At 54.3% G+C, this 20,914-nt stretch overlaps 10 protein-coding genes across 10 annotated transcripts; 3 read left to right on the forward strand and 7 right to left on the reverse strand.

The window, feature by feature from the left end:
* Positions 1-24: 24 nt before the first annotated feature.
* Positions 25-1,683, reverse strand: BDV59DRAFT_180913 (putative ATP binding protein). Its single transcript, XM_073690144.1, has 2 exons — positions 1,416-1,683; positions 25-1,356 (listed from the first exon to the last, which is right to left on the reverse strand). Exons 1-2 carry the CDS (start codon positions 1,456-1,458, stop codon positions 179-181), a joined length of 1,221 nt encoding a protein of 406 aa, XP_073546895.1. The 5' UTR covers positions 1,459-1,683; the 3' UTR covers positions 25-178.
* BDV59DRAFT_180915 (putative cell cycle control protein (Cwf19)) lies at positions 1,676-4,078 on the forward strand. Its single transcript, XM_073690145.1, has 2 exons — positions 1,676-3,027; positions 3,088-4,078. The coding sequence occupies exons 1-2, from the start codon at positions 1,750-1,752 to the stop codon at positions 3,907-3,909; spliced, it is 2,100 nt and encodes a 699-aa protein (XP_073546896.1). The 5' UTR covers positions 1,676-1,749; the 3' UTR covers positions 3,910-4,078.
* A 13-nt stretch (positions 4,079-4,091) lies between these two features.
* BDV59DRAFT_180917 (D-mandelate dehydrogenase-like dehydrogenase) lies at positions 4,092-5,679 on the forward strand. Its single transcript, XM_073690146.1, has 5 exons — positions 4,092-4,286; positions 4,346-4,560; positions 4,624-5,033; positions 5,116-5,355; positions 5,418-5,679. The coding sequence occupies exons 1-5, from the start codon at positions 4,237-4,239 to the stop codon at positions 5,514-5,516; spliced, it is 1,014 nt and encodes a 337-aa protein (XP_073546897.1). The 5' UTR covers positions 4,092-4,236; the 3' UTR covers positions 5,517-5,679.
* On the reverse strand, positions 5,661-8,789 carry BDV59DRAFT_58119 (putative C6 finger domain protein). The gene is made up of 3 exons (XM_073696684.1): positions 7,629-8,789; positions 6,916-7,333; positions 5,661-6,862 (listed from the first exon to the last, which is right to left on the reverse strand). Exons 1-3 carry the CDS (start codon positions 8,661-8,663, stop codon positions 6,006-6,008), a joined length of 2,310 nt encoding a protein of 769 aa, XP_073546898.1. The 5' UTR covers positions 8,664-8,789; the 3' UTR covers positions 5,661-6,005.
* A 950-nt stretch (positions 8,790-9,739) lies between these two features.
* Positions 9,740-11,428, reverse strand: BDV59DRAFT_180923 (putative formin binding protein). The gene is made up of 2 exons (XM_073690147.1): positions 11,167-11,428; positions 9,740-11,118 (listed from the first exon to the last, which is right to left on the reverse strand). The coding sequence occupies exons 1-2, from the start codon at positions 11,188-11,190 to the stop codon at positions 10,288-10,290; spliced, it is 855 nt and encodes a 284-aa protein (XP_073546899.1). The 5' UTR covers positions 11,191-11,428; the 3' UTR covers positions 9,740-10,287.
* Positions 11,429-11,599: 171 nt separating this feature from the next.
* BDV59DRAFT_180925 (uncharacterized protein) lies at positions 11,600-11,906 on the reverse strand. Its single transcript, XM_073690148.1, has one exon. The coding sequence runs from the start codon at positions 11,864-11,866 to the stop codon at positions 11,690-11,692; it is 177 nt and encodes a 58-aa protein (XP_073546900.1). The 5' UTR covers positions 11,867-11,906; the 3' UTR covers positions 11,600-11,689.
* Positions 11,907-13,093: 1,187 nt separating this feature from the next.
* Positions 13,094-15,144, reverse strand: BDV59DRAFT_180927 (putative tubulin-specific chaperone). The gene is made up of 4 exons (XM_073690149.1): positions 14,911-15,144; positions 14,407-14,860; positions 14,266-14,356; positions 13,094-14,218 (listed from the first exon to the last, which is right to left on the reverse strand). The coding sequence occupies exons 1-4, from the start codon at positions 15,083-15,085 to the stop codon at positions 13,145-13,147; spliced, it is 1,794 nt and encodes a 597-aa protein (XP_073546901.1). The 5' UTR covers positions 15,086-15,144; the 3' UTR covers positions 13,094-13,144.
* Positions 15,145-15,266: 122 nt separating this feature from the next.
* On the forward strand, positions 15,267-16,287 carry BDV59DRAFT_180928 (spliceosome assembly protein PRP11). Its single transcript, XM_073690150.1, has 2 exons — positions 15,267-15,316; positions 15,389-16,287. The coding sequence occupies exons 1-2, from the start codon at positions 15,305-15,307 to the stop codon at positions 16,091-16,093; spliced, it is 717 nt and encodes a 238-aa protein (XP_073546902.1). The 5' UTR covers positions 15,267-15,304; the 3' UTR covers positions 16,094-16,287.
* A 31-nt stretch (positions 16,288-16,318) lies between these two features.
* BDV59DRAFT_58161 (serine/threonine protein kinase CBK1) lies at positions 16,319-19,040 on the reverse strand. The gene is made up of 4 exons (XM_073696685.1): positions 18,132-19,040; positions 17,569-18,072; positions 17,041-17,517; positions 16,319-16,988 (listed from the first exon to the last, which is right to left on the reverse strand). The coding sequence occupies exons 1-4, from the start codon at positions 18,731-18,733 to the stop codon at positions 16,676-16,678; spliced, it is 1,896 nt and encodes a 631-aa protein (XP_073546903.1). The 5' UTR covers positions 18,734-19,040; the 3' UTR covers positions 16,319-16,675.
* Position 19,041: 1 nt separating this feature from the next.
* BDV59DRAFT_208774 (PP2C family serine/threonine-protein phosphatase) lies at positions 19,042-20,645 on the reverse strand (the record flags this gene model as incomplete). Its single annotated transcript, XM_073695273.1, has 2 exons — positions 19,042-19,719; positions 19,762-20,645. The coding sequence occupies 2 exons, from the start codon at positions 20,643-20,645 to the stop codon at positions 19,206-19,208; spliced, it is 1,398 nt and encodes a 465-aa protein (XP_073546904.1). The 3' UTR covers positions 19,042-19,205.
* Positions 20,646-20,914: the final 269 nt, after the last annotated feature.

Genomic DNA, 20,914 nt, shown 5'->3' on the forward strand with positions numbered 1-20,914 from the left:
ATACGTTGTCGCTTATTAGAACTGAGGTCATTCAATTGAATTATATCTGTTCTAGAATATGTAATGCTTAATCTCTCATCCAGTAGTCATGATTGCCCAGCAAAACAATTAACAAAAAGAACGGGACGCCGCCAGAAACACCAAGTGCAAAGTGAAAATGCGGAGATCAACCATGACATCACTGGTTGATATTGCTTGCCCGCAAGTATCTCATAAAACTCAGGTCTTGATCGGACGGCATGCCCTTCGAATCGGCCAGGGCATCCTTGTACCGCTGGGACAGGCCCTCGTCATTTCCTGCGCGAGGAACATCTTCCTCATCGGTATCGCTATCGACATCGTCCGGCGCGTCGAACTCGCCTCTGCGGTTCGCAGCCGCGGCCTCTTCCTCCTCGTCCTCGGCTTCGCTGACAGTTTCGGGCTCTTCCGTGCGCGTAGCGCGACTGGAGCCGCCGGAGACATTCATGTCCTTCATCAACTTTCCGAGCTCCATTTCCCGCTGGTTGGCCTTCATTTCCTCGCGCTCTTTTTTCTTCCGCTCCAGCTCGGGCTTGTAGTCGCGTTCAAACTCCTGGCGCTTGTCCTCAACGGCCTGGAAGAACTCGTCGATGCCGTCGCCGGTCATCGAACTCACCCCAACGACGTTCAAATGGCGATAGAACTCCTCTAGCATCAGACTCATGCTGTTCAGCAACGAGCCCATATACCCACTGCCACCGCCGACGCCGCCCGCCCCGCCCTCGGACCCAAACGTCCCGGACTCCTCCTCCTCGCGCAAGGCCTGCTGGAACTTGTCGAAGTCGGTCATCCACTCCTTTGCGAACTCGGCGTCCTGCACGTCTGTCTTGTTGAACACGAGAATCATGGGTAGCTTCGTCTTGTACAGGATACTGCACGCATACAGCATGTTGCTCATGAAGGTGCTCGTCGAGCTCGTGCGGGGGGTATCGATCACGTAGGCAATGACGGTGGGGAAGGACGACGCCAGCGTCTCCAGGAAGATGCTCCCGGAGGCGCTCCACACGAACACTTCGATCTGACCGGGTGTGTCGACGAGGATGTGCTCGATGGGTTTGGCGGAGGGGTTGCTGGGGTTCGGGGCCGTGCGTTTCTCCAGGAGGGAGATTATCTGGTCGACTTTTGTGGCGAAGAGATTCAGCGAGGTGATGATGCCGCCGTTCGGCCCCAGGTTGTACTGCTTCATCACCTCCTTGTAGTTGATGGAGTCGCGGATGTCGATATTACTCTCAAACGGCACGGAGTACACGGCGGGGTCGAGGTTCAGGACGTAGGGGATGCGCTTTTGGGAGTGCAGGTGGGAGTTGATGCGCTGCATGAAGGTCGTCTTCCCGGAGCCTGGAGGGGAATGGTGATGTTAGATTGGGATTGCACTGGATTGATAGAGCTCCTCGTACCTGCCATGCCCACGCAGACGACAGCCACTGGGGTGGACGCCATGGTGGAAGAGTAGGATACAATGACTCCTGATGCTGGAGGACTTGTTGAATGTATGATGTCCGGTCAAAAGACGTCCACGGCGTGAGACGGTGCGAAAGATGGATAGGTGTGGGGGAAGGACGGCGGAGGGGAAGAGAAAATCCAAAAAAAAAGACGGATCCGCAAAGTCGAGACCGCCCGACGTCATCTCGATCGTGCCGGCAAAAGCTCTGCCGCACCTTCACCTCCTGCCCTTTCTCCTCCTTCCACCGCTGCCTCAACCCATACTGTTATTCACTTTGACCAGCAAATATGACGTTGGAGGACTTCGAGAAGTCCCTGGCGGAGGACCAGAAGGAACGCAAGGAGAGATCTGACCGCGATCGACACCGTCATCGCGATCGCAGCAGAGAGCGCTCGAGACACCACCGCCATCACCATCATCGGCGGCATTCCTCCCGATCGAGAGACCGCGAGTCCGATCGCCATCGGGAGTCGCGACGCAGCGAAGACCATGGACATCGCCATAAACGATCACGCCGTTCGTCTGATCACGGAGACGACCCCGACCATGCTCACAAGCGCCGTCATCGACGGGAGGGTAAAGAGGGGGAATTGAAGTCACCGGCGGAGGAAGCAGCGAAAGAAGAAGCCCCCCAGCTGAAGCGCGACGCCTGGATGGAAGCTCCCTCCGCCCTGGATGTGGATTACGTTCAGCGACGTGATACGACCCGCCTGGAGGAGGAACCGAAGCCCAAGATGTTACAGGCCGATTTCGAACTCAAGATTCACCGCAGGGAACTCAATGATCATCTACGCGACCTGAAGGATGGAAAGGTGATGGAGGAGCTACAGGAGGAGCCGGCCCAGCATGAGGTGGATTACACGTTTGGCGACGCGGGTTCTCAGTGGAGAATGACAAGGCTCAAGGCTGTGTACCGGGAAGCCGAGGAGACGGGCAAGTCGGTGGAGGAGATTGCTGTCAACCGTTTCGGTGATCTGCGGTCGTTCGACGACGCCCGCGAGGAGGAAGCCGAGTTGGACCGGCGCGAGACATACGGCGAAGGCTACGTGGGGAAGGAGAAGCCATCCGGAGAGCTCTTCCAGCAACGCAAACTCGATGAGAACATCCATCGGGACTCCCACGAGCATGTCCGAAGCCCAGAGAAGGAACTCGACGCTCGTGGCCAAGGAACACCCATAGAGACGGAACCGCCGTCGAACACCACCCAACCGCTGGATTTGACCGCTCTCAATCGCCTGAAGGCTCAGATGATGAAGGCCAAACTGAAGAAGGCCCCGGATGCGGCTGAATTGGAGGAACGCTACAATGCGGCGACGGCGGCCATGTCCAATCGCAAGGAATCCGACGTTGTGGTGCTTGGGGTTATGGACAATCGGATGCTTGCCGGAAAACGCAATGAGGTGAAGGCGGTCGAGAACAAGCGCGGCCGTGAACGCGGTAAAGTCGAAGAGAATGAGGACATGAGCATTGAGGACATGATCCAGGAAGAACGCAGGACCCGGACTCAGTACGGCGGCGAGGGGAGACGACTCGCTGAGCGCATCGCCAAAGATGCTAAATTCGAGGTACGTTTGCGACTACGGCTTTCCTGCTTTTCTACAATACTGACGTTGACGTGTCCCCAGAACGATCTGGAGTATATGGACGATCAAGCTTCTAAATTGGCGAGGCGAGTTCACCGGTCCGAGATTGACATCAAAAATGCCACGATCAACGAACTCCAGAAGATGAACCGCATCCTCGACAACTGTCCTCTGTGTCACCACGAAGACACCAACTCGCCCCCGATTGCCCCTGTGGTGTCATTAGCAACACGGGTGTTCCTGACCTTGCCGACGGAGCCCGAGCTGAACGAAGGATGCGCCACCATTGTCCCGATCCAGCATCGGACTAATCTGCTGGAATGCGACGATGACGAGTGGGAGGAGATCCGCAATTTCATGAAGAGCCTGACACGCATGTACCACGATCAGGGTCGGGATGTAATCTTCTACGAGAATGCCGCGCACCCGCAGCGGAAGAAACATGCTTCGATGGAGGTGGTCCCTCTGCCCTATAGCCTCGGGGAGACGTCGCCGGCGTTCTTCCGCGAGGCCATCCTATCGTCGGACTCAGAATGGTCGCAGCATCGCAAGTTGATCGACACCCTGGCCAAGTCGAAACAGGGATTAGGGCGTTCGGCCTTCCGGCGCACGCTGGCGAAGGAGATGCCCTATTTCCACGTCTGGTTCGAGCTGGATGGCGGACTCGGACACATCGTAGAAGACGAGCGACGATGGCCCCGTGGAGATCTCTTTGCCCGCGAAGTCATCGGAGGCATGCTGGATGTGGCGCCGGACGTGATTCAACGGCAGGGCCGGTGGCATCGAGGAGGAGACCGGCGCGTGGAGGGGTTCAAAAAGCGATGGCGGAAATTCGACTGGACGCGGGTGTTGGTGGAGGGCTAGTAGTATATCACGTCATGTATATTGCCATGAATACGAGATCGCTATATCCACTAGAGCTGGCATTCCCTATCGAGTCGGGGAGGAATCGGAACTCCCCGAGGGAAAGTCGTCGGCCGAGAAGGACGACACTATAAGTCATCCCTCATGCGGGGGTTGCGATAACCCGTGGGGCTCGCGGGGGACTCGGGGATATTTCTCCGTCGGTCTTCGACTTCTCTCTCACACAACTCTTCCTACTCTGTACATCTACCTGGGTACTCTACATCCATTGACCATCCACGTCCCTTCGACCTCTCCGACCTCCCTACGCTCACACCATTTCCCACCATGGGCTCCAACACGAAACCCAAGGTCCTCCTTCTGGGAGCCATTGTCCAGTACATCCCCTCCCACTTCAATGCAATCCTATCGTCCCCCAATTCTAACTCCTCGTCAGCGCCCACAAAACCTGGGAATCCCTCTCCGAGCTCGCCGACCTGGTCACCCCCACCGCCACCAACCGCGCCGACTTCATCCAAGAATGTCGCGCGGGCAAATACGACGGCGTGGTCGCCGCCTACCGCACCTTCGACTCGGTCACCATCACCGGCCTGTTCGACGAGGAGCTCGTCAATGCGCTGCCTAGCAGTCTGCTCTACCTGGGCCATTGCGGTACGCGCCCACCACTGCAACCGCAACCATCCATACCATACTAACCCAATCTTCTCCCCGCAGGCGCCGGCTACGACCAGGTCGACGTGCACGCCTGCACGGCGCGCAGCCCGCCCCTCCGTGTTTCCAACGTCCCCACGGCTGTCGACGACGCCACCGCCGACGTCAACATGTTCCTGATCATCGGGGCGCTGCGCAACTTCAACACCGGCATGCAGGCCCTGCGCGAGGGCAAGTGGCGCGGCCAGCCCGCCCCCGTCCTCGGCCACGACCCGGAGGGCAAGGTTCTCGGGATCCTGGGCATGGGTGGCATCGGGCGCAATCTGAAGAAGAAGGCGGAGGCGTTCGGCATGCGCGTCATCTATCACAACCGGCGGGCGCTGACGGCCGAGCTGTCTGGGGGCGCCGAGTATGTCTCGTTTGACGAGTTGCTGGCGAGGAGCGATGTGTTGAGTCTGAACTTGCCCTTGAACGTATGTTGCCTTTTTTTTTTTTTTTTTCCTATTCTTTTTGCTCGATTGATGTGTAGGGGGAAGCTAACGCATGCGGGCGTAGAAAAACACCCGGCACATCATCAGCACGGCGGAATTCGCCAAGATGAAAGACGGCGTCGTCGTCGTCAACACCGCCCGTGGCGCCGTCATGGACGAGGACGCCCTCGTCAAGGCCCTCGACTCCGGCAAGGTCTACTCTGCCGGTCTGGATGTCTTCGAGGAAGAGCCCAAGATTCACCCCGGGCTGGTGCGCAATCCGAACGTGCTCCTGGTGCCGCACATGGGCACCTGGACCGTTGAGGTAAGCTATCCGCCGTTGGTTTCACCGCAGCTGCGGGGGCGTTGGCTAATTCAGGTCTGCAGACTCAAACCGCCATGGAGGAATGGGCTATCGGCAATGTACGTTCCGCATTAGAAACCGGCAAGCTGAAGAGCCCTGTGCCGGAACAGGCGGATCTGTAAGGAGGAAGTGGTTTATGCTGGATTTATTGCAATGTGTATATGATGCCTATAGAAGATCACCGCTCTACCTGTCTTTGAATGCATACCTGACTAGACTTAATCAAGAATGGTAATATAACAGAGTACTACCGAATGCATCTCATGTCAAAGCTAGGTATTTGAGTTGTATTTTCATGTTAACTGGCTTCATGAAACCGTGTAAATATAAGAATACCATCCTTCAATGGTAAGCAGCCAAACGCCACCGCGCTGCCATGCCCAGGTGCAGACAAGTGAATCGAATCGACAACTCCTATGCCATGATCTTCCCGAGAGCAGCAAGCAAAGAGAAGACCGATAAATGTTTCCGTAAAAGCCAGAACCCACACAAACAAAGGGGGACAGAAGATAAGTCTAGTTAAACATCGTCAGACAATAGAAATAAAAGAACCCAATGTGCGTCTCAGAGACATCATTCGCAAATGCGGTTGAACCAAGCCCCGGCCGGGTTTACTCCCGTGAGACAATCCAGGATCGCACGACCATCCCACATAGGCGTTTGATCACTTGCGTGGTGCCCTTCCCGCCGGCCTCTTGCTCGAGGAACTTCTGTGCTACGTAGAGCTTCGCCCCGGCATCTTTCTCATTCGTGGTGATCGGTTGGGGGAAACTGCGCGGGAAGTCTGCCCAACGCTGCCCAAGGTGGCGCGCAATGGCGACGGAGTAGATGACATCGCGGTTTTCGAACGTATCCAATAGCGTGCGGCACCGGGCCAGCGTATCATCAATTTCTTTCGCAGAACTGGCCTCGTTATCGTGGAGCGTCAGGAAATGGCCGACGCAACTCCAGAAATCGAGGGATCTCTGCGTCAACTGGTCGGAGAGGGACGGGGGGGTTGCAGCTGGCTCGCGGGGTGGGAACTGCGCCAATGGGTTGGACTCTAGGTGTTCTCCGGTGATCATAGCCTCAATCACATCCAGCCGTTTTGAGGACGCCAAAAGGTCGTACTCCGGGTTTCCACCCGATACATTCATGACATGACGACACAGCGTCATCGAGCTCCACACAACGGAAGCTTCGAAACTTTCTAACCGCGCCAGAACATTGGGATCGTTGAGGTTTTGTTCAAAGGCATCAATCAACGCAGAATATTCGGCCATCAGCTGGGCATTGGCCAGTAGATGGGACAGGGCCTTCTCCGAAAACCATCGAGTCTCGAAAAACTTGTCAATGGCGGGAGCATACGTCGCAAGGAATACAGCTTTGATTTCCTCCAGGCGGTTGGGAGGAATGGCGGTAATCGGGTGAGGGGGCGGCGGAGGGATACCCCTCAGGGCGAGGAGGTCACTGATCTGAACTTGTTTCACTATGGACATGTATAAGCCGGGGAGCAATCCAATTGCATGACAGGAGCCGTACCTTTGAAACTTGTAGAATCCGCCGGTGCAGACGTGGTTGAGGCCGGGTTTATGGTCGGTTGCAAAGCTTCTGCAGCGCTCTGAACACTGGCCATGTTCGACTGCTGAGTCCCGTCCAGTGACGGGTCAATGGACGCACCGTAGTTATATTGGTCGGTCGACGTACTCGGCGACTCCGACGGAGCGAAGGGTTGGGAAACCGCAGGAACGTAGCCCGGCGGCGCGGCGGGGTAGGAGGAAGTGGTAGTAGGTGGGGTGGAAGCTGCAGGATCCTGAGGGTTCACCACCAGCGAGGGATGAGGGTTGGGCGCAGGTTGTATCGCAGAAGGTGTCGGTTGTTGTTTAAAAACTGGATCGTAACCTAAACATTCACGTTTGCTTTTGACACAGTTTCGACACACAGGATGGCCCTCATCACACTAGGACAGTCAGCGAGGGGTGAAAGGAGAATAGAATCAATAAAAAAAAATGAAGAAGAAAAGAGAAAGAAAACTTCGGTAAAGAGGGTTTGTTGGGTGGGAAACAAGCGACAGCGCGGATGGCGGGGTTTCTGCAGCGGCGGGCGGGCAGGTGGGCTGAACGCGCGCGCAAGCGAAGCGACTCGCCTGGACCGACCATGCAGGCTCGCTCTCCGCCTTACCCAACTTCATCCATCCACCCAAACCCTCCCGGGGTTTTTGCCTCGGTTTTCCTTTCTTACTGTATGTGACGTACCTTGATTCTTCGTTTTCGGCATGTCAAACATCCTGTCTTCGTCCGTCGCTTGACCTCTTTCTTATGTCGCCCGCCCGAGAGCATCTTGTTAGGGTCTCCGGGAAGTTGATACCGCATCTGCGCATTGGTGTTCATACCCATCTGCGACACGTTGCTAGGGTAGCCAGTCATATACTGGCTCACCGTGGACATCGCGGGCATGGGTGACCCAATCGGTGCTTGGGGGATGTGGGACGGTTGACTCTGATTCGGAGCACCCATGGAGGATGGGGCCTGGTGGTTCTGATACATGTCCGGGCTGTGTTGCTGATACTGTTGCGGCTGCTGTACCTGCCCCGATGATTGGCCTTGCTGTGGTGGCTGTCCTTGTTGCGGCGCATACTGATTTGGAGGGTGCGCGGATTGGTGCGGTTGTTGCTGCTGGGAGAAGTTCTGCTGCTGGTAGCTTGGCTGTTGTGGCGTTGGGGAATGCTGTGGCTGCGACTGCTGCTGAAGGTGCGGCTGGCTATGGATCCCATTCGACGTAGGCTCATGGGAACCTTCAAGCGTAGGGATCCCCGAGTGATCGTGACTCCCGCCACCCAGCTCCGCATCAAACGAACCAAAGTGATCATGCTCGTTCCCATTCGCGTCGGAGAAAGTGAAATTCTGCGTCTCCGAAGCGTCCATTGCGGGCAGCGTGGTATCCAATGGCGGTAAGGAGGTGTCGATGGACGGCAGAGACGGGATTGACGGGTCCATTGGAGGTAGTGAAGTATCCAAGCTGGGTAGGGAAGAGTCCACTGCCGGCAAAGATTTATCGATGGGCGGAAGAGTCGACTCGAAGTTGTCCAGAGTGTGGTTGTTCTCTGTGGGAGGTGGGTTAGTCGGGGGCGCCTCATTCACCGGGGTCTCGTTCGCAGGCGCATTGCTCGTGGGCACATCACTTGTAGGCCCAGGATTTGTAGGCGCATCAGACGCAGGTGTATCCTGAGACTCTCCAGCCTGCCTCGGCGGCTCCTCTGGTGCGTTGGTGGGCGTTGCTGTGTCTGCCATCTCAATCGTAGAATTTTCCCTGGTGCTATCGTCACGAAATCGAAGGCCGAGAAACGTTCCGAATGTTCGATCGACCGTCGCAAAGGTGATCACTCATTAAGGGAGCGGGTTATCACTCTGTCGTAGAAGGTATAAACCGAAAAATTGGGGTCGAGGGTCATGCAGGACTTTTTCACCTGTTGTCTAGAAGACCGAGTGTCAGCGGCTGGTTTTAATCAAAAGGACCTTCTAGTCTGAATGACAAGTTCTCTGGATGCACAGGAACACGGCGACGTTATATAGGGAAACGTCAACAGCGAGATCGATGCTCCAAGGGTCGAGTCGCGCACGGGCGGGAAAGAGCCGCAGCTCGAAGGCTGGTCGGCGCATTGTCCAAGACGTTGTAGGCGCGCAGCCCATCAGTAAGCCCGGGCGACTCAACCTCCCTGACCTCTCGAGCCACACTTCTTAACATCCAGACACACACGAGGAGTACGTGTGGGAGCTTCCAGACGACTGAACGCAATCATTGCGATCCCCCGATCCCGCGGACGGAGCAGCCGTCGCGCAAAACACAGCGCAACTCCCAGTGTCGGCATCAAACAAGTATCAACCAGAACGAAATCGACCGACCCGGAGGCAGGTAGTCGGGATGCTCGGTGAAAGTCCGGACGGATCTCGATGGAGGAAAAAGGGGGAAAGAGGCGTGGACCGGGGGAGAGAAGAAACAGGCTGGGAACGAGCAAAGCAGGCGCTTGTTACTTACCTTGCATGGACCGGGGGAAACGAAGCTCAAAAAAGAGGGCCGAGATCCTATACCACCAAAACAATCACGCAGCGACTAGAGAATCTCGGCATTTGGAGCGGAAGGGTGGATGGAGGGGAGGCGGAGGGGGAGGATCGAGGATGTTTCGATGCGCGCTGGAGGAGAACTTGGCGGAGGAGAACTTTTGGGGCCACCACGGACTGGAAGGGGAAAAAGATGGGAAGGGAAAAAAATTCACGGGGCAGTGGCAAGAATTCCCCTAGCACCTTTCTCCTTGCTATGAGTGTAGAATTACTCGGGATAAGGCTAATTTCGTTTGTATCAGTTATTTGACGGTTTTATTTTGTTTTATGTTCTGCACTGCTATGTTCATTTCCTGAAGGCCGCAGTAAAGTAAGTGCAAGACAGGGAGTTCTGATTAGCTAATGGCTTTCTATACAGCCGTTGTATACTATCGATTGATCAACTTCAACATCAGCAGTTCGTTCAGGTATCTTAGTATACATGATTCATAGGGTAGAGAGCCGTTTTATCTCCAATATTATGGTGTTCTCTCTATCCTTGGGCCCATGTAGTAGCCAGTGGACTGTCTCTACCCATGAAGACATGGGTACACCCACCCAAGAGCGGAAGCATAGTTGATTTGATGCCCAGTCAATAACTGGACAAGAGACCACAATAATGTGCCTACCTCAGCACGGAACAAGAAGCACACCGATACGAGATCTTGCTGGCGTTCTTCGCCCAGACACTGTGAGAGATAGTCGGAGTGCACAGTAATCCGGCAGCGAGGCTCAAACGGGTGATACTCTTGACGAAAGTACTGCCTCGCGATAGGATGGTTGATAAACATAAGGGCCGTTGCAATCCAAAGCAACCTTATTTCCTCATGGCCTTGGGCTTGCGCTTTTTGAACACAACACCAACCCCAGCGTCCTCTAGCTCGGCCTTCGCCACCGGAGCAGATCCAGAGGCATCAGAGGGCTTCTCCTGAGCAGCTTGTAGCTTATCCGACTCTCCAGATGTCGTCTCATTCTTGTCCTCTTCGGCCGAGGCATCCGCAGTCGCAGCAGGTGCCTTTGGCTTCTTGAGCTCCGTCGTAGACGAGAGCAACGCATCAAGATCCGCATCATCCCCAGCGCCAGGGTACGCCTTAGTGCGCGATCCCCAGCCCTTACTAACGAACCTCTCCGCTTCGCGCCTCGCCTCCTCCTCTTCCTCATCGACATCAGGCTCATGCTTGCGCTTCCGCACTCCGAGAGACGACTCCGGTTGCCCCGAGCTCTCCTCATCAGCCGGACGAATAACCCGTTCTGAAACCGTCTGCCACTCGCCCGTCAGCGCCATATCCCTGCGGAACTCCTCTGGAATCGCGATCCCCATATCCGCCAGCTGCGCCATCTGCTTCTTTCGTTCTTCCAGAGATACCGGTCGTTCCGTGGGTTGGCTCACGGCAGGCGCTCGTTTCCATGACCCCGCTGCGTCGCCGCTCCTCAGTGCTCCCGATCCGCCCCCGCTGACCGTTTGTCTTAGGCGCTCGACTTCGCTTTTGGCTTTCTGCGTCTCCCGTTGTTGGCGCTCATTGTCGCGGTGGATGTCGCGCAGGAAGCGCTTGAGATTTCCTTGGTGTTTCGCCGTGGCTTCATGTTGGGCTTTTTCGAAGGCCGTGTCGCGGATGAATACCTTGCATTGCTTGCACCAGTGTCGAGGCTGCGATTGTCAGTGTGGAATTAAAGAGACATCTGGACGAAGGCTTACAGCTGATTTCCAGTATTCTGCCATTTCGGTGTTGTGAATGTCTGGGGTATGAGTGTGTTCAGGTTGGTATCGTCTATGTTACTCCGGAGCGGGTAGCGATAAGACGCTGATCAGGATTACGTATTATCCTGGCAAGTCAAGTGAGAGAAACACGTCAAAGCATCACCGCTGTTAGGGGAACGTGCGGCAGAACCAACGAGTATCATGAAATTTGGTAATTGCGAATGATCTCATTCCCTTTGGCAGTGATTTTGGCCAACGTCCCCTAGTCTTCTTCAGGATGTATAATACCGCCTTCCTAGAGAGGTTTACTTAGGCAGAATCGGTGGCTGTCAGTTTACCGCCCTACTATCAGGGATCTGTGGCATCACTCATTGAGCAGGCCTCCTCGCCCTCATCGTTTCCATGGTTATCTTCGCCTTAACTAAGGTGTAATTAATTCCCGAGTTATTATACATTTTGTGGTATATCGGTTGGAGAATTCGTGGTGGTTGGACAAACCTTCTGTGTGCAGTACTATCTACTAAGTCTGACAGAGGTGGACAAATATCCAAGTTACACACCTCCCGTTTACATGTTTTCTCCTTTTCAAATTCATATTAAAATGGTGAAGTCTAAATGAATGGACGAAAGTGAAAGAATAGAAGTACTCGGAGCTCACGACGGGCAATAGAATACGTCTGCGGTCTGCTAGAACCATCTAGAGGTACTTCCCCCATCTTAATCGTCCATACTGTAGGGGAACTCGCCCATTATTGGGTCATAGCTCAAAGTGCCGATATAGTTGTCGATCAATGTCAGTAGGTAGTCCTGCGCCTGTCAGCATTCCATCACCAAGTTCACTATGAAGTGTGCACCATCTTACCTCTCCACCCACTCGTAGCACATCGTGTTGTCTAACAAATGAATGGAGCCGGCTGTAGTTATTTGTATCAATCGAGTGACAGAGTGAGGAATGAATGAATGAACAGATTGGTTGAATGAATTCGCATTTCTTAGCAAGACACCACGTGATCATGTATTTATACCTATCCCTACTTCTACATAGGTATACTTCTGAAAACCAATATACGATGGCCCCAATGAGAATGGTCCGGGATTTTAGCCTCAGTACTTTACTGTGTTTGACGCTATGCCAAGGGACGGCCCTGTTGATCTCAATAGTTTTCCAGGGTCCAAACGCGCCGCGTCGGCAGCAGATCATTTTCGTTAATTGTTCAGCCTCAATACAGCCTCGCAAAAAAGCCATGCCCAGAGGACCAAGCAATACTATTTTACACACATTGAAAATGCTTGTCTGAGTTCATTAACGCAATTGTAATGGGCATGAGAACAATTCTGGCTTTATCCTACTGCTGTTATACTTAGGCAAATCTCTTTGTGAACTGTCATCACAGAGCAACAAATAAGATATGCTGGTAGTTGTAAAAAGGGACCAAAGGATAGATTGTCTTGTATACACGGAAAACGCCGTCCACCACAATGCTGATCGACAAATGGCCCCAAATACCTAACTAGGTAGGTATGTAGGTATTGGCTGTTCGCTAAGACACTAGGCTTTCAAGCACAACTCACTGTCCTGAATGGGTGATCCGGAAATTAATGTCCATGTAGCCAGGTCCATTTATATCGGTGTACCCGACGGTCACCACGGCGAGGAGTGCTTGCCTCGTAATGAATTACTCCGTCGAAACAAGACTGGGCTTCCAGGGCATTTAGCCAGAACAGTCTGTGCTGGTTTCCCTCCAATATGCCAGCGGGCCACCGCGTTGTAGTCCCACATCAGCAGTCTTATGGCTAGCAATCCCGGAGATTCAGTGAGTCATGTAGTTTCATCAGGATAGAGACCACTTGTCAGTCATATTCGAGTTCCGGCTATGACTGCAATATGACCTGCTGTTACACGCCGGCCAATCGCTCAAGCGAGATCTCAGGTAGCTAGAAGTATATTGTCGTCTCATGCTATTACTATATTCGATCAAAGAGGCGCATTCTCTACTCTAACCCTAGCTTCAATCAGGTCAGCTTGAAACCAGAACCCAATATCCTTCGTCGTATCGACAAGCTCGACCTCCCTTCGCACCAGCCCACGATCAGCATCTGTAGTACCCAGCGTTCGACCATCATCTTCACTATCCCAACCCTCGTCTGCCTCAATATTCTCCCGACTGACAGGATCCAACTCATCAGTCTCCCAAATAAGCCTGAACGAGAATGGCGCCAGCCCAAAGAGACGCGCCACAATAGCCTTGACCTGATACGTATCAAACGAACGTGGAATCTCCTTTACCTTCACCATTTCTGCCCCATCCGCTGCGGAGCGCAAGCAAAAGGCCATCTTGACAAGCCGGGCGGCAACAGACCGTGGATTTACAGACGCACCTGGACCTGTTGTCATCGAGACCCTGCTGATGACCGGGGGTCCGTGGATCTCGCAGAGGGCCCGGTAGCGTGGGTGCGTCGCGAGGATGTCCCACTCTGCGCTTTCGGGCGACGCAGATAGCTCCTTGCCAATGAGCGAGAGGTAGTAAAGCTCGCCGTTGGTGCGGTCCTTGGGCGTTATCTTGCTATAATTGAGGACCTGCAAGGAGGCCAGTCGAGAGAGGGTCAGCATGTATGCTTCGTCCACGGTCATGGGCTTTTCGGGCATCCCCGTGACAATCGATGAGCCCACGGGATGGTTGAAGAGCGGATTTCCCGAGATGCGGAGTGAGTGTAGGTTAGGAATCACATCTGAGAGTTGATTTACGAATTCCCATGTATTGATGCTGTTGCGAGAGAGATCAATCGATTTCAGGCTTGGGGAGAAACGGAGCGTTTTCTCCGTGACACTTGGATCGTAGACTTTGCCGATGTTGTTCCCTCGCAGAGATACATGCTCGAGGTTTTCCAGTGATGTTAATATCTGGACTGAAGATAGAGAGGTGACGCTATTATGCTCTAGGCTCAGTGTAGTGATTGTGCCCGCTATGGGGGTTGTAAGGGCTGCGAATTGATTCGCCGAGGCCGACAGGGTAGCAAGCGATGGGAATTGATAACTCAAGGACGATATCTGCACAAAGGTTATTACGAGTAAACGCAAACGCAAAATCTAGTTACCTCGTCCCAAGAAAGAAGCGTGTCATCCAACTGGAGTTCCGTTATCCCCTCGAATGTCAAGCCCTCCTCAACGGGACTGAAGCGATTGCCGCTACCAAATCGTCAGTCTTCCGTATATAACAATGGAGCTTCAACACCTACTTCAGTTTCAGCTTCCGCAGTCGTTTCAGTCTCCCACAAATACAAGAAACCTCGTCCCAGCGATTGAGCAAGTTCCGACTGAGATCAAGTTCCACGATCTTGGGGCACGTCTGTTCGATTTCGCGGAGGGCAGCCTCATGCCGCTCAGGGTCACCCTCTTGAGCAAGCACACCGGCCACGCGCAGCCCATCAAGGAGCACGATCTTCAGCTCTTGAAGCTCGGCAAGTTGCTTCCGGATCTTATCAAAGCCGACTTCCTCAACGACCTTGCCGCTGATTTCGATCGGTTTCTGCTGGGCGTCGACTGGGACATCGCCGCTCAGTCGCTGACGAGCTAACACTTCCTCAAACTCCGAAGCGTACTTCTCCCGCAGCGCCTCCAGGAACCCGCGCTGAGCGTCTGGAGCCCGGGACGGCCGCACAAACGATCCAGCTGTCGAGTGCTTGTTCTTGCCTATAACCTGCATCAGTAAGCGCAGATATAGACAGAGAACTCCACATTACAAGCAAAATAAGTCACTCCCTGGTGTTGTCCGGAGTGCTTTCCCCTCGCTGGATCGTCCCATTCAACACCCAGCCATTCGCCGGTGGTGCCCTCCACCTTTCCCACGTAGCGGACAGTGCATAGATCGCCACTATACGACCTGCGCTGATTCACAAAAGCTGTAGACACCGCCATGATTGGAACTCCCAATCCGGCCCCGTTCAAGATCGCACAAGCGGTGGAAGGATGTTGAGTCGTTCCCTAATTCGTCCCGGTCTACAATAAAGCGTACCTCAGGCATCCATCCGCATGGCTTACATAATCCCGATACCGTCGAATTTCCTCCAGAGAGGAAGCTTATCGTGACATTGTCCGCACGCACAGCACCTACGATCAGACGCAGGGGTTCCCACGATGGACTTCCAGGTGAGTAGGCCAAGCACCATCCTCCCAGGCCTTCACATTTTCCTCTCTATACAGAAAGCTAATGCCTAGCAGAACCGAGCAGGCTCGAAATTCGGTGGCGGCGGAGTCGCATCGCAGTCGGCGACGAACGCCGACCGGCGCGAGCGGCTTCGCAAGCTGGCGCTGGAGACGATCGATCTCGACAAGGACCCGTACTTCTTCAAGAACCATGTCGGCAGTTTCGAGTGCCGGCTGTGTCTGACAGTGCACCAGAACGACGGGTCGTACCTGGCGCACACGCAGGGCCGCAAGCACCAGACGAACCTTGCGCGGCGCGCAGCCCGCGAACAGCGCGAGGGCAAGAACCAGGACCCGTCGACGCTGCCCGGCGCCATGGGCGTGCAGGTCAAGAAGCAGACCATCAAGATCGGCCGCCCCGGATACAAGATCACCAAGATCCGCGACCCCTTGACGCGCCAGCTCGGCCTGCTCTTCCAGCTGCAGTACCAGGAGATCACCCCCGGTGTGCAGCCGCGTGTGCGGTTCATGTCTGCGTTCGAGCAGAAGGTCGAGGACCCGCCCGATAAGAACTTCCAGTACCTGGTCGTTGCGGCCGAGCCGTACCAGACGTGTGGGTTTAAGCTGCAGGCGAGGGAGATCGACCGCCGGGAGGGCCGTTATTGGACGTGGTTCGATGAGGATAGCAAGGAGTTTTGGGTTCAGATTATGTTCAAGACGGAACGTGAGGAGAGATTCAGCGGTGTGCCGGGTTTGGCGCCCATGGCGTCGAATGCTTAGGGTGGTTTTTGGGGGTTCAAAATCTGATGCGTGGACCGTTTACACTGAACTGGGGGTATATGGCGTTCCGAGGTTTATTTTCAGACTTATGTGAATAATATTGATATCACCTTCGCTATCATTCATCACAAGTTTCGATCGAGACTACGAAACATGAATCCTGGACAACAAATACTATGAGAAGCGTCGAGACATTGGCGAGATGCGTTGATTTATTGCTGCATTATGCATTTTACTATCATAGCTAAACGTTCTAGCTTGCCAATATAGTTGCATATGCGGTGTATCGTAGTCTGAAATTCCAGTCAACAATGCACTTGGATCCAGTTCTGCAATGCTAGACACAAAGAGTAAAGTAGCAGAGGTCGTCTTGCGACATGCCCAACAAAATGAATATGCTCAGGTCGTTATGGAATAAACAGTAGAAGACAAAGGCGCTATATGCGGAATGAGAAAAAGATGAACAAGAATACTCAGGATCAAGGCACCGATGAGTCGGAGGAAAGCCCTCAACGCAAGCCTGCCTGGTATCAGGCCTCCTGAGACAGTCACGGAGCGATGATCAGTAATCGGGCCCAATCTCTAGTTTCCTTGGAATGCGTTGAAAGCTTTGTACGTGTACCCGATGAACGGCAGACTCATCTCAGCCTCCTGTTCGTCGGGCATGGCACGAGCCTGAGCCCGATGAATAGCGCTAGTGTCTTCCTGGGGAATTTCGTCAATGGGGAAGTAGGAGACATCAATGTTGGAGCTGAGTCGAGGCTCGAAGGGAGCACGGATGCTGCGAAGCTGTTCCCAAACAACACCACGGAAGAAGGGGTGGTTCTTGATCTGGGACGCGCCTCCAAATTGGCCGCCATCGCTGCCGATACGGTGTTCGGCGTCGCACAGGAAACTAAGGAGTCTTGTCAGTTTGGATCGCAATCGATGATACTCGAGGTTCATACTTTCTAATCAGAGATTCGGAATCGCGAGACAACGTAAGCTCCTCAGGGAAATACAGGCACTCGCGCCAGTTGACAATCTTCCGGTAGGTGTCGGTGGTGTCCTCCGCGCAGAAGGGGGGCCAGCCGACCAGACACTCAAACATGATGGCGCCGACCGACCACCAATCGCAGAGGTAGGTGTAACCCTGTCCGTTGAAGATCTCGGGGGCAATGTAATCGGGTGTACCGACGGTCGAGTATGCCATGGCACGACGAGACTTTCTCCACGTGTTGATCTGCCCACGGTTGGAAACCGTCAAATTGATGGCATCGTTGAAGTATCCGGAGTTGCGGTTCTTGTCCTTGGAGGTGGAGTTTTTCAGGAGGTTCTGATAATAGGAGTTGTCATGCGTCTTCTTGCCACCCGTGGAGAGACCGAAATCGGTCAGTTTGACGTGACCGCCGCGGTCCAGAAGGATGTTGTCGGGCTTGATATCACTAGTATCCAGTTAGTATGGAAGACTTTGTCTAAGTGAGCTTGATGCTTACCGATGGAGGAATCCAAGCTTGTGGACAGCTTCAATTGCCATGACAATCTCTGCCATGTAGAACCGAGTGATATCCTCAGAGAAAATTTCGTACTTAATCAACATCGTCATCAGATCACCACCGGGCAAGAACTCCATGAGAAGGTAGAGATACGCGGTATCCTGGAAGGACGCGTGGAGCTTGACGAGCCACGGGTTGTCCTTAGAGTCGGCGAGGATATCACGCTCAGCGCGAACGTGGGCCAGCTGATCCTTCTTGAACATCTCGGTCTTGATCAACGACTTGAGTGCGTAAATCTTGCCATCGGTCTTCCTCTGCACAAGCTTCACTTCACCAAAAGCGCCCTTGCCGATCACCTTGATGGTCTGGAAATTTTGCGGGGTCTCCTTCGTCCGGAGGAACCGAAGGAAGTTGGATTCTTTCTTCGCAACCACCTCACCCTCCTGGCGCTTCTTCTCCTTGGGGATGGAGGGTTCTCGGATCATTTTGTCAAGCTCCGCAGAGCTGGAGAAAGTACTGTCAGCCAATACGTCCCGCAGTGCGAGTGTCGAATACAAACTTACCGCATGTTACGGTCCCGGGCACGTTCGATATTCTCATGGAAGAAGACATTGACTAGCTCCTTCGCAGCTTTACCACGCTTGTGAATGTTCTCAGAGAACCGCTCGGGGAGGCGCTGCAGCTCTTCGTTTTCGGAAGGGGGTCGCGGACTGCGCGGCATAGGAGGGGCCAGATGACCCGGTTGGGGTTGGCCGGGGGCAGGCGAACCGGCGGTACGAGGACGCTGAGCGGGAGAGCCAGACCGACCGAAGAAACCAGTACGCGTAGAATTCAAGTCCTGGTTGGAGAACTGTTGGATCAGACCGTTGGTGCCATCGTTGTAGGCCATGCGCGACTGATAAGCCGGAGGGGGGGACTGCAAATTAGGCTGGCCATAGTGCTGCTGTACATAGGCAGCCTGGGGGGGATAGGGATTTGCCATGAAGTACCCCTGACTGTACGCCCCATTTTGAGCGTCCACGTAGTCCTGAGGGCCCTGGTTTTGGTAGATCGGTTGGGGAAACGCGGAGGGAGTGGTCGGGTATGCGCGATTGTTGGCGGCGGGACTGAAGGCACGTTCGTTGTACCCGAAGTTCAGATGAAGACGATTGTTGTTGGGATCCATGACGACCAGCTATCCTCGCGATTCAGCAGAGGAGAAGACTGGGAGAGAAAGATGATTGAAACGAGGAGGGGGAAGAATCGTCGGAGGGAGAGAAGCCAGAGGTGAAACTTCCAAGGGGGCGGGGGGTGGATTCTCAAGAGGCGGTGGCTCTCAGGAGACGGAGAAGGGGGGGAAAGCAAATCAGTCTAGTCGTACGGAAGATTGTACGACTCTCGGGGAGATTTAAACAGCCCAAGGACGAGAGAGACTGGGGGGAAGAGAGAGAGAGGAGGGAGAAGGAAGAGAAGAAGTCTCGAGGAAGAGGAAGAGGGGAGAGATCCCCTGGTACCTGAGGCAGTCTATTCAGAGTCTGGATCGTTCGTACGGCTTCCCGTTGACACCTCTCGTGCACCCCTTACATTACTCCGACGACTCCATCCCACCCAGTCTATTGACTCGTGTTGACTCCCCTCCTACATTCCAATTCCTTTATCTATCGTTCTATTCCGGAAGTGTTGAAGAACACCACCTGCACTGTGATATCATCCCTCACATTCCGCGAAAATGGTGCGCTAAATGCAAGTCGTCCCGCAACCAACTCGCGATGATTCCCTCCAAGGGAATTTCGCACCAAATGCACCGCCGCGTTATCATCTTGGACCGTCGTCCTCTCCTCGGTAAACCGCCAGTCCATTCCGTTCCAGAAGTGACCAAAGTCGAACGGTTCGTATGTTGCCTCCCGAGGGCCTACGGTCTCCCCCGTCGCTTGGACCTGCAGCCATTTTCCCACGAGGTCGATCGCCTGTTGACTGGAGAGCGTATCCCACATACCATCCGTAGCCATGACTAAAACCGACGGCGTGCGAGGGTCGATTTTGGTACTCGTCACCACCGGCTCCGCGGTCAGATAGGGCGGCGTACGAACATCGTACCGGGGCGTCAGTGGCGCTGGGCCGTAAAACCTCTGCTTCATCTCCCGCTGGAATTCCAAAGGCCACTTCCAGCGACTATCCCCAAACGCGCGTGAAACCATCATCCCGAGGACTCACCCGTCCTTCACGAGGTTTTCCTCCCCCGGGTGCTCCTCCTGGAGACGCGCGATCTCGTCTTCATTGCTTCCCGTCTGATCTACTGACAAGGGAATCGCCTCCCATGTGCCGTCGGGCCGCTTTTGTCCCAAAACCGCCCGGGAATCACCCGTACACGCGACGTGCAGAGTGCAGCTGGTAGGGTCGTACAGTGATAGTAAAGCGCAGGAACCAGAATATGCGGGAATGAGTTTAGCCACCTTCTCCGGTAGTGATTCGTTGCTTTGCGAGGTGACCGACGCTGTTTCAATAATAGAGGCGTCGAGGCTCACAAACGCTTCCGTGACGGCCTGTTGGACCAGCTTATCCGGGACAGATCCGGCGGTTAACGGTGGCTTGATTCGGGATAGGCTGCGTCGTACATACGGCACAAGCTGCTTTTCCAGCAGGGCTGCCGTCTGCCATCCTGCATGTCCGTCGAAAACCGCCCAGGCCATCCATGGGGCTTCCTTGTCCCCTAGTGAAGCAAGTTTCCCGTGGGTGAATCGGTCCTCGCAGGGCCCATTGGAGGCCAATTGAGCGCCATCATAACGATTGACGCCGGCGACATTCCTGACCGGGAAAGTATAGGATCCCTGCGAAATGATCTGCGTCACGAGATCTGGTGAGGGACTGGACTCGACGACCAATTGTTCCGTTGAACTCTCAAGACGAGGCACATTGTCATCGCGAGTGGTCATAAACCACCAGAGTCCCTGCGTAATGACTAGACTGGCAACTGCAATGTGTCTCATGCGATTCGATGATGGGCGTTTTGTGGAATAGGAGTGCCTGGCTTGCCTCTGTAGCATCGACATTGTGGCTACACGGGTCAGACGCGTCCGAACCGCACCAAGTAGCAGCATTGTCGCTGGGAGACCAACAAACTACTGCACGAGAGGGTCTTGTCCAAGATATAAGAGGAATTGAGGCGAAGGTGCAGGGGGACTGGCTCTATCCCTGCGGTAAACAAGATCCGGTCGACAGACTAGGTATGATTGAGTCGGTCTACATGTCGTGGACCAGATTGTTTGGGAGACAGTATTACGTGTAACCACGGATTTCAATAGCTCAACAATGCCATCTCCCTGTCCAGGTGGTATGGTAGTCACCGAAGTACACTGTATGCACCGTG

This window comes from Aspergillus ambiguus, assembly GCF_047715705.1.
Source record: "Aspergillus ambiguus strain CBS 117.58 unplaced genomic scaffold BDV59scaffold_21, whole genome shotgun sequence".
NCBI classification, from domain to species: domain Eukaryota; kingdom Fungi; phylum Ascomycota; class Eurotiomycetes; order Eurotiales; family Aspergillaceae; genus Aspergillus; species Aspergillus ambiguus.

Excerpts from the sequence above, each read along its gene's own strand:
- BDV59DRAFT_180923 (XM_073690147.1), bottom strand. The coding sequence starts at position 11,190 with ATGGCAGAATACTGGAAATCAGCT. Across the intron at positions 11,119-11,166 it reads CAGAATACTGGAAATCAGCT|CCTCGACACTGGTGCAAGCA; the intron begins GTAAGCCTTCGT and ends TGACAATCGCAG.
- BDV59DRAFT_58161 (XM_073696685.1), bottom strand. The coding sequence starts at position 18,733 with ATGGATCCCAACAACAATCGTCTTCATCTGAACTTCGGGTACAACGAA. Across the intron at positions 17,518-17,568 it reads AAGCTTGGATTCCTCCATCG|TGATATCAAGCCCGACAACA; the intron begins GTAAGCATCAAG and ends ACTGGATACTAG. Across the intron at positions 16,989-17,040 it reads TCCGAATCTCTGATTAGAAA|TTTCCTGTGCGACGCCGAAC; the intron begins GTATGAACCTCG and ends AAGACTCCTTAG.
- BDV59DRAFT_180925 (XM_073690148.1), bottom strand. The coding sequence starts at position 11,866 with ATGGTTCTAGCAGACCGCAGACGTATTCTATTGCCCGTCGTGAGCTCC.
- BDV59DRAFT_180917 (XM_073690146.1), top strand. The coding sequence starts at position 4,237 with ATGGGCTCCAACACGAAACCCAAGGTCCTCCTTCTGGGAGCCATTGTC. Across the intron at positions 4,561-4,623 it reads GCTCTACCTGGGCCATTGCG|GCGCCGGCTACGACCAGGTC; the intron begins GTACGCGCCCAC and ends TTCTCCCCGCAG. Across the intron at positions 5,034-5,115 it reads GTCTGAACTTGCCCTTGAAC|AAAAACACCCGGCACATCAT; the intron begins GTATGTTGCCTT and ends ATGCGGGCGTAG.
- BDV59DRAFT_58119 (XM_073696684.1), bottom strand. The coding sequence starts at position 8,663 with ATGGCAGACACAGCAACGCCCACCAACGCACCAGAGGAGCCGCCGAGG. Across the intron at positions 7,334-7,628 it reads GCCGAAAACGAAGAATCAAG|TGTGATGAGGGCCATCCTGT; the intron begins GTACGTCACATA and ends TGACTGTCCTAG. Across the intron at positions 6,863-6,915 it reads GGATTCTACAAGTTTCAAAG|TGAAACAAGTTCAGATCAGT; the intron begins GTACGGCTCCTG and ends ACATGTCCATAG.
- BDV59DRAFT_180913 (XM_073690144.1), bottom strand. The coding sequence starts at position 1,458 with ATGGCGTCCACCCCAGTGGCTGTCGTCTGCGTGGGCATGGCAG. Across the intron at positions 1,357-1,415 it reads CGTCTGCGTGGGCATGGCAG|GCTCCGGGAAGACGACCTTC; the intron begins GTACGAGGAGCT and ends ATTCCCCTCCAG.
- BDV59DRAFT_180915 (XM_073690145.1), top strand. The coding sequence starts at position 1,750 with ATGACGTTGGAGGACTTCGAGAAGTCCCTGGCGGAGGACCAGAAGGAA. Across the intron at positions 3,028-3,087 it reads CCAAAGATGCTAAATTCGAG|AACGATCTGGAGTATATGGA; the intron begins GTACGTTTGCGA and ends ACGTGTCCCCAG.
- BDV59DRAFT_180927 (XM_073690149.1), bottom strand. The coding sequence starts at position 15,085 with ATGGCGGTGTCTACAGCTTTTGTGAATCAGCGCAGGTCGTATAGTGGC. Across the intron at positions 14,861-14,910 it reads GGGAGTGACTTATTTTGCTT|GCAAGAACAAGCACTCGACA; the intron begins GTAATGTGGAGT and ends TGCAGGTTATAG. Across the intron at positions 14,219-14,265 it reads CGCTTCTTTCTTGGGACGAG|ATATCGTCCTTGAGTTATCA; the intron begins GTAACTAGATTT and ends ACCTTTGTGCAG.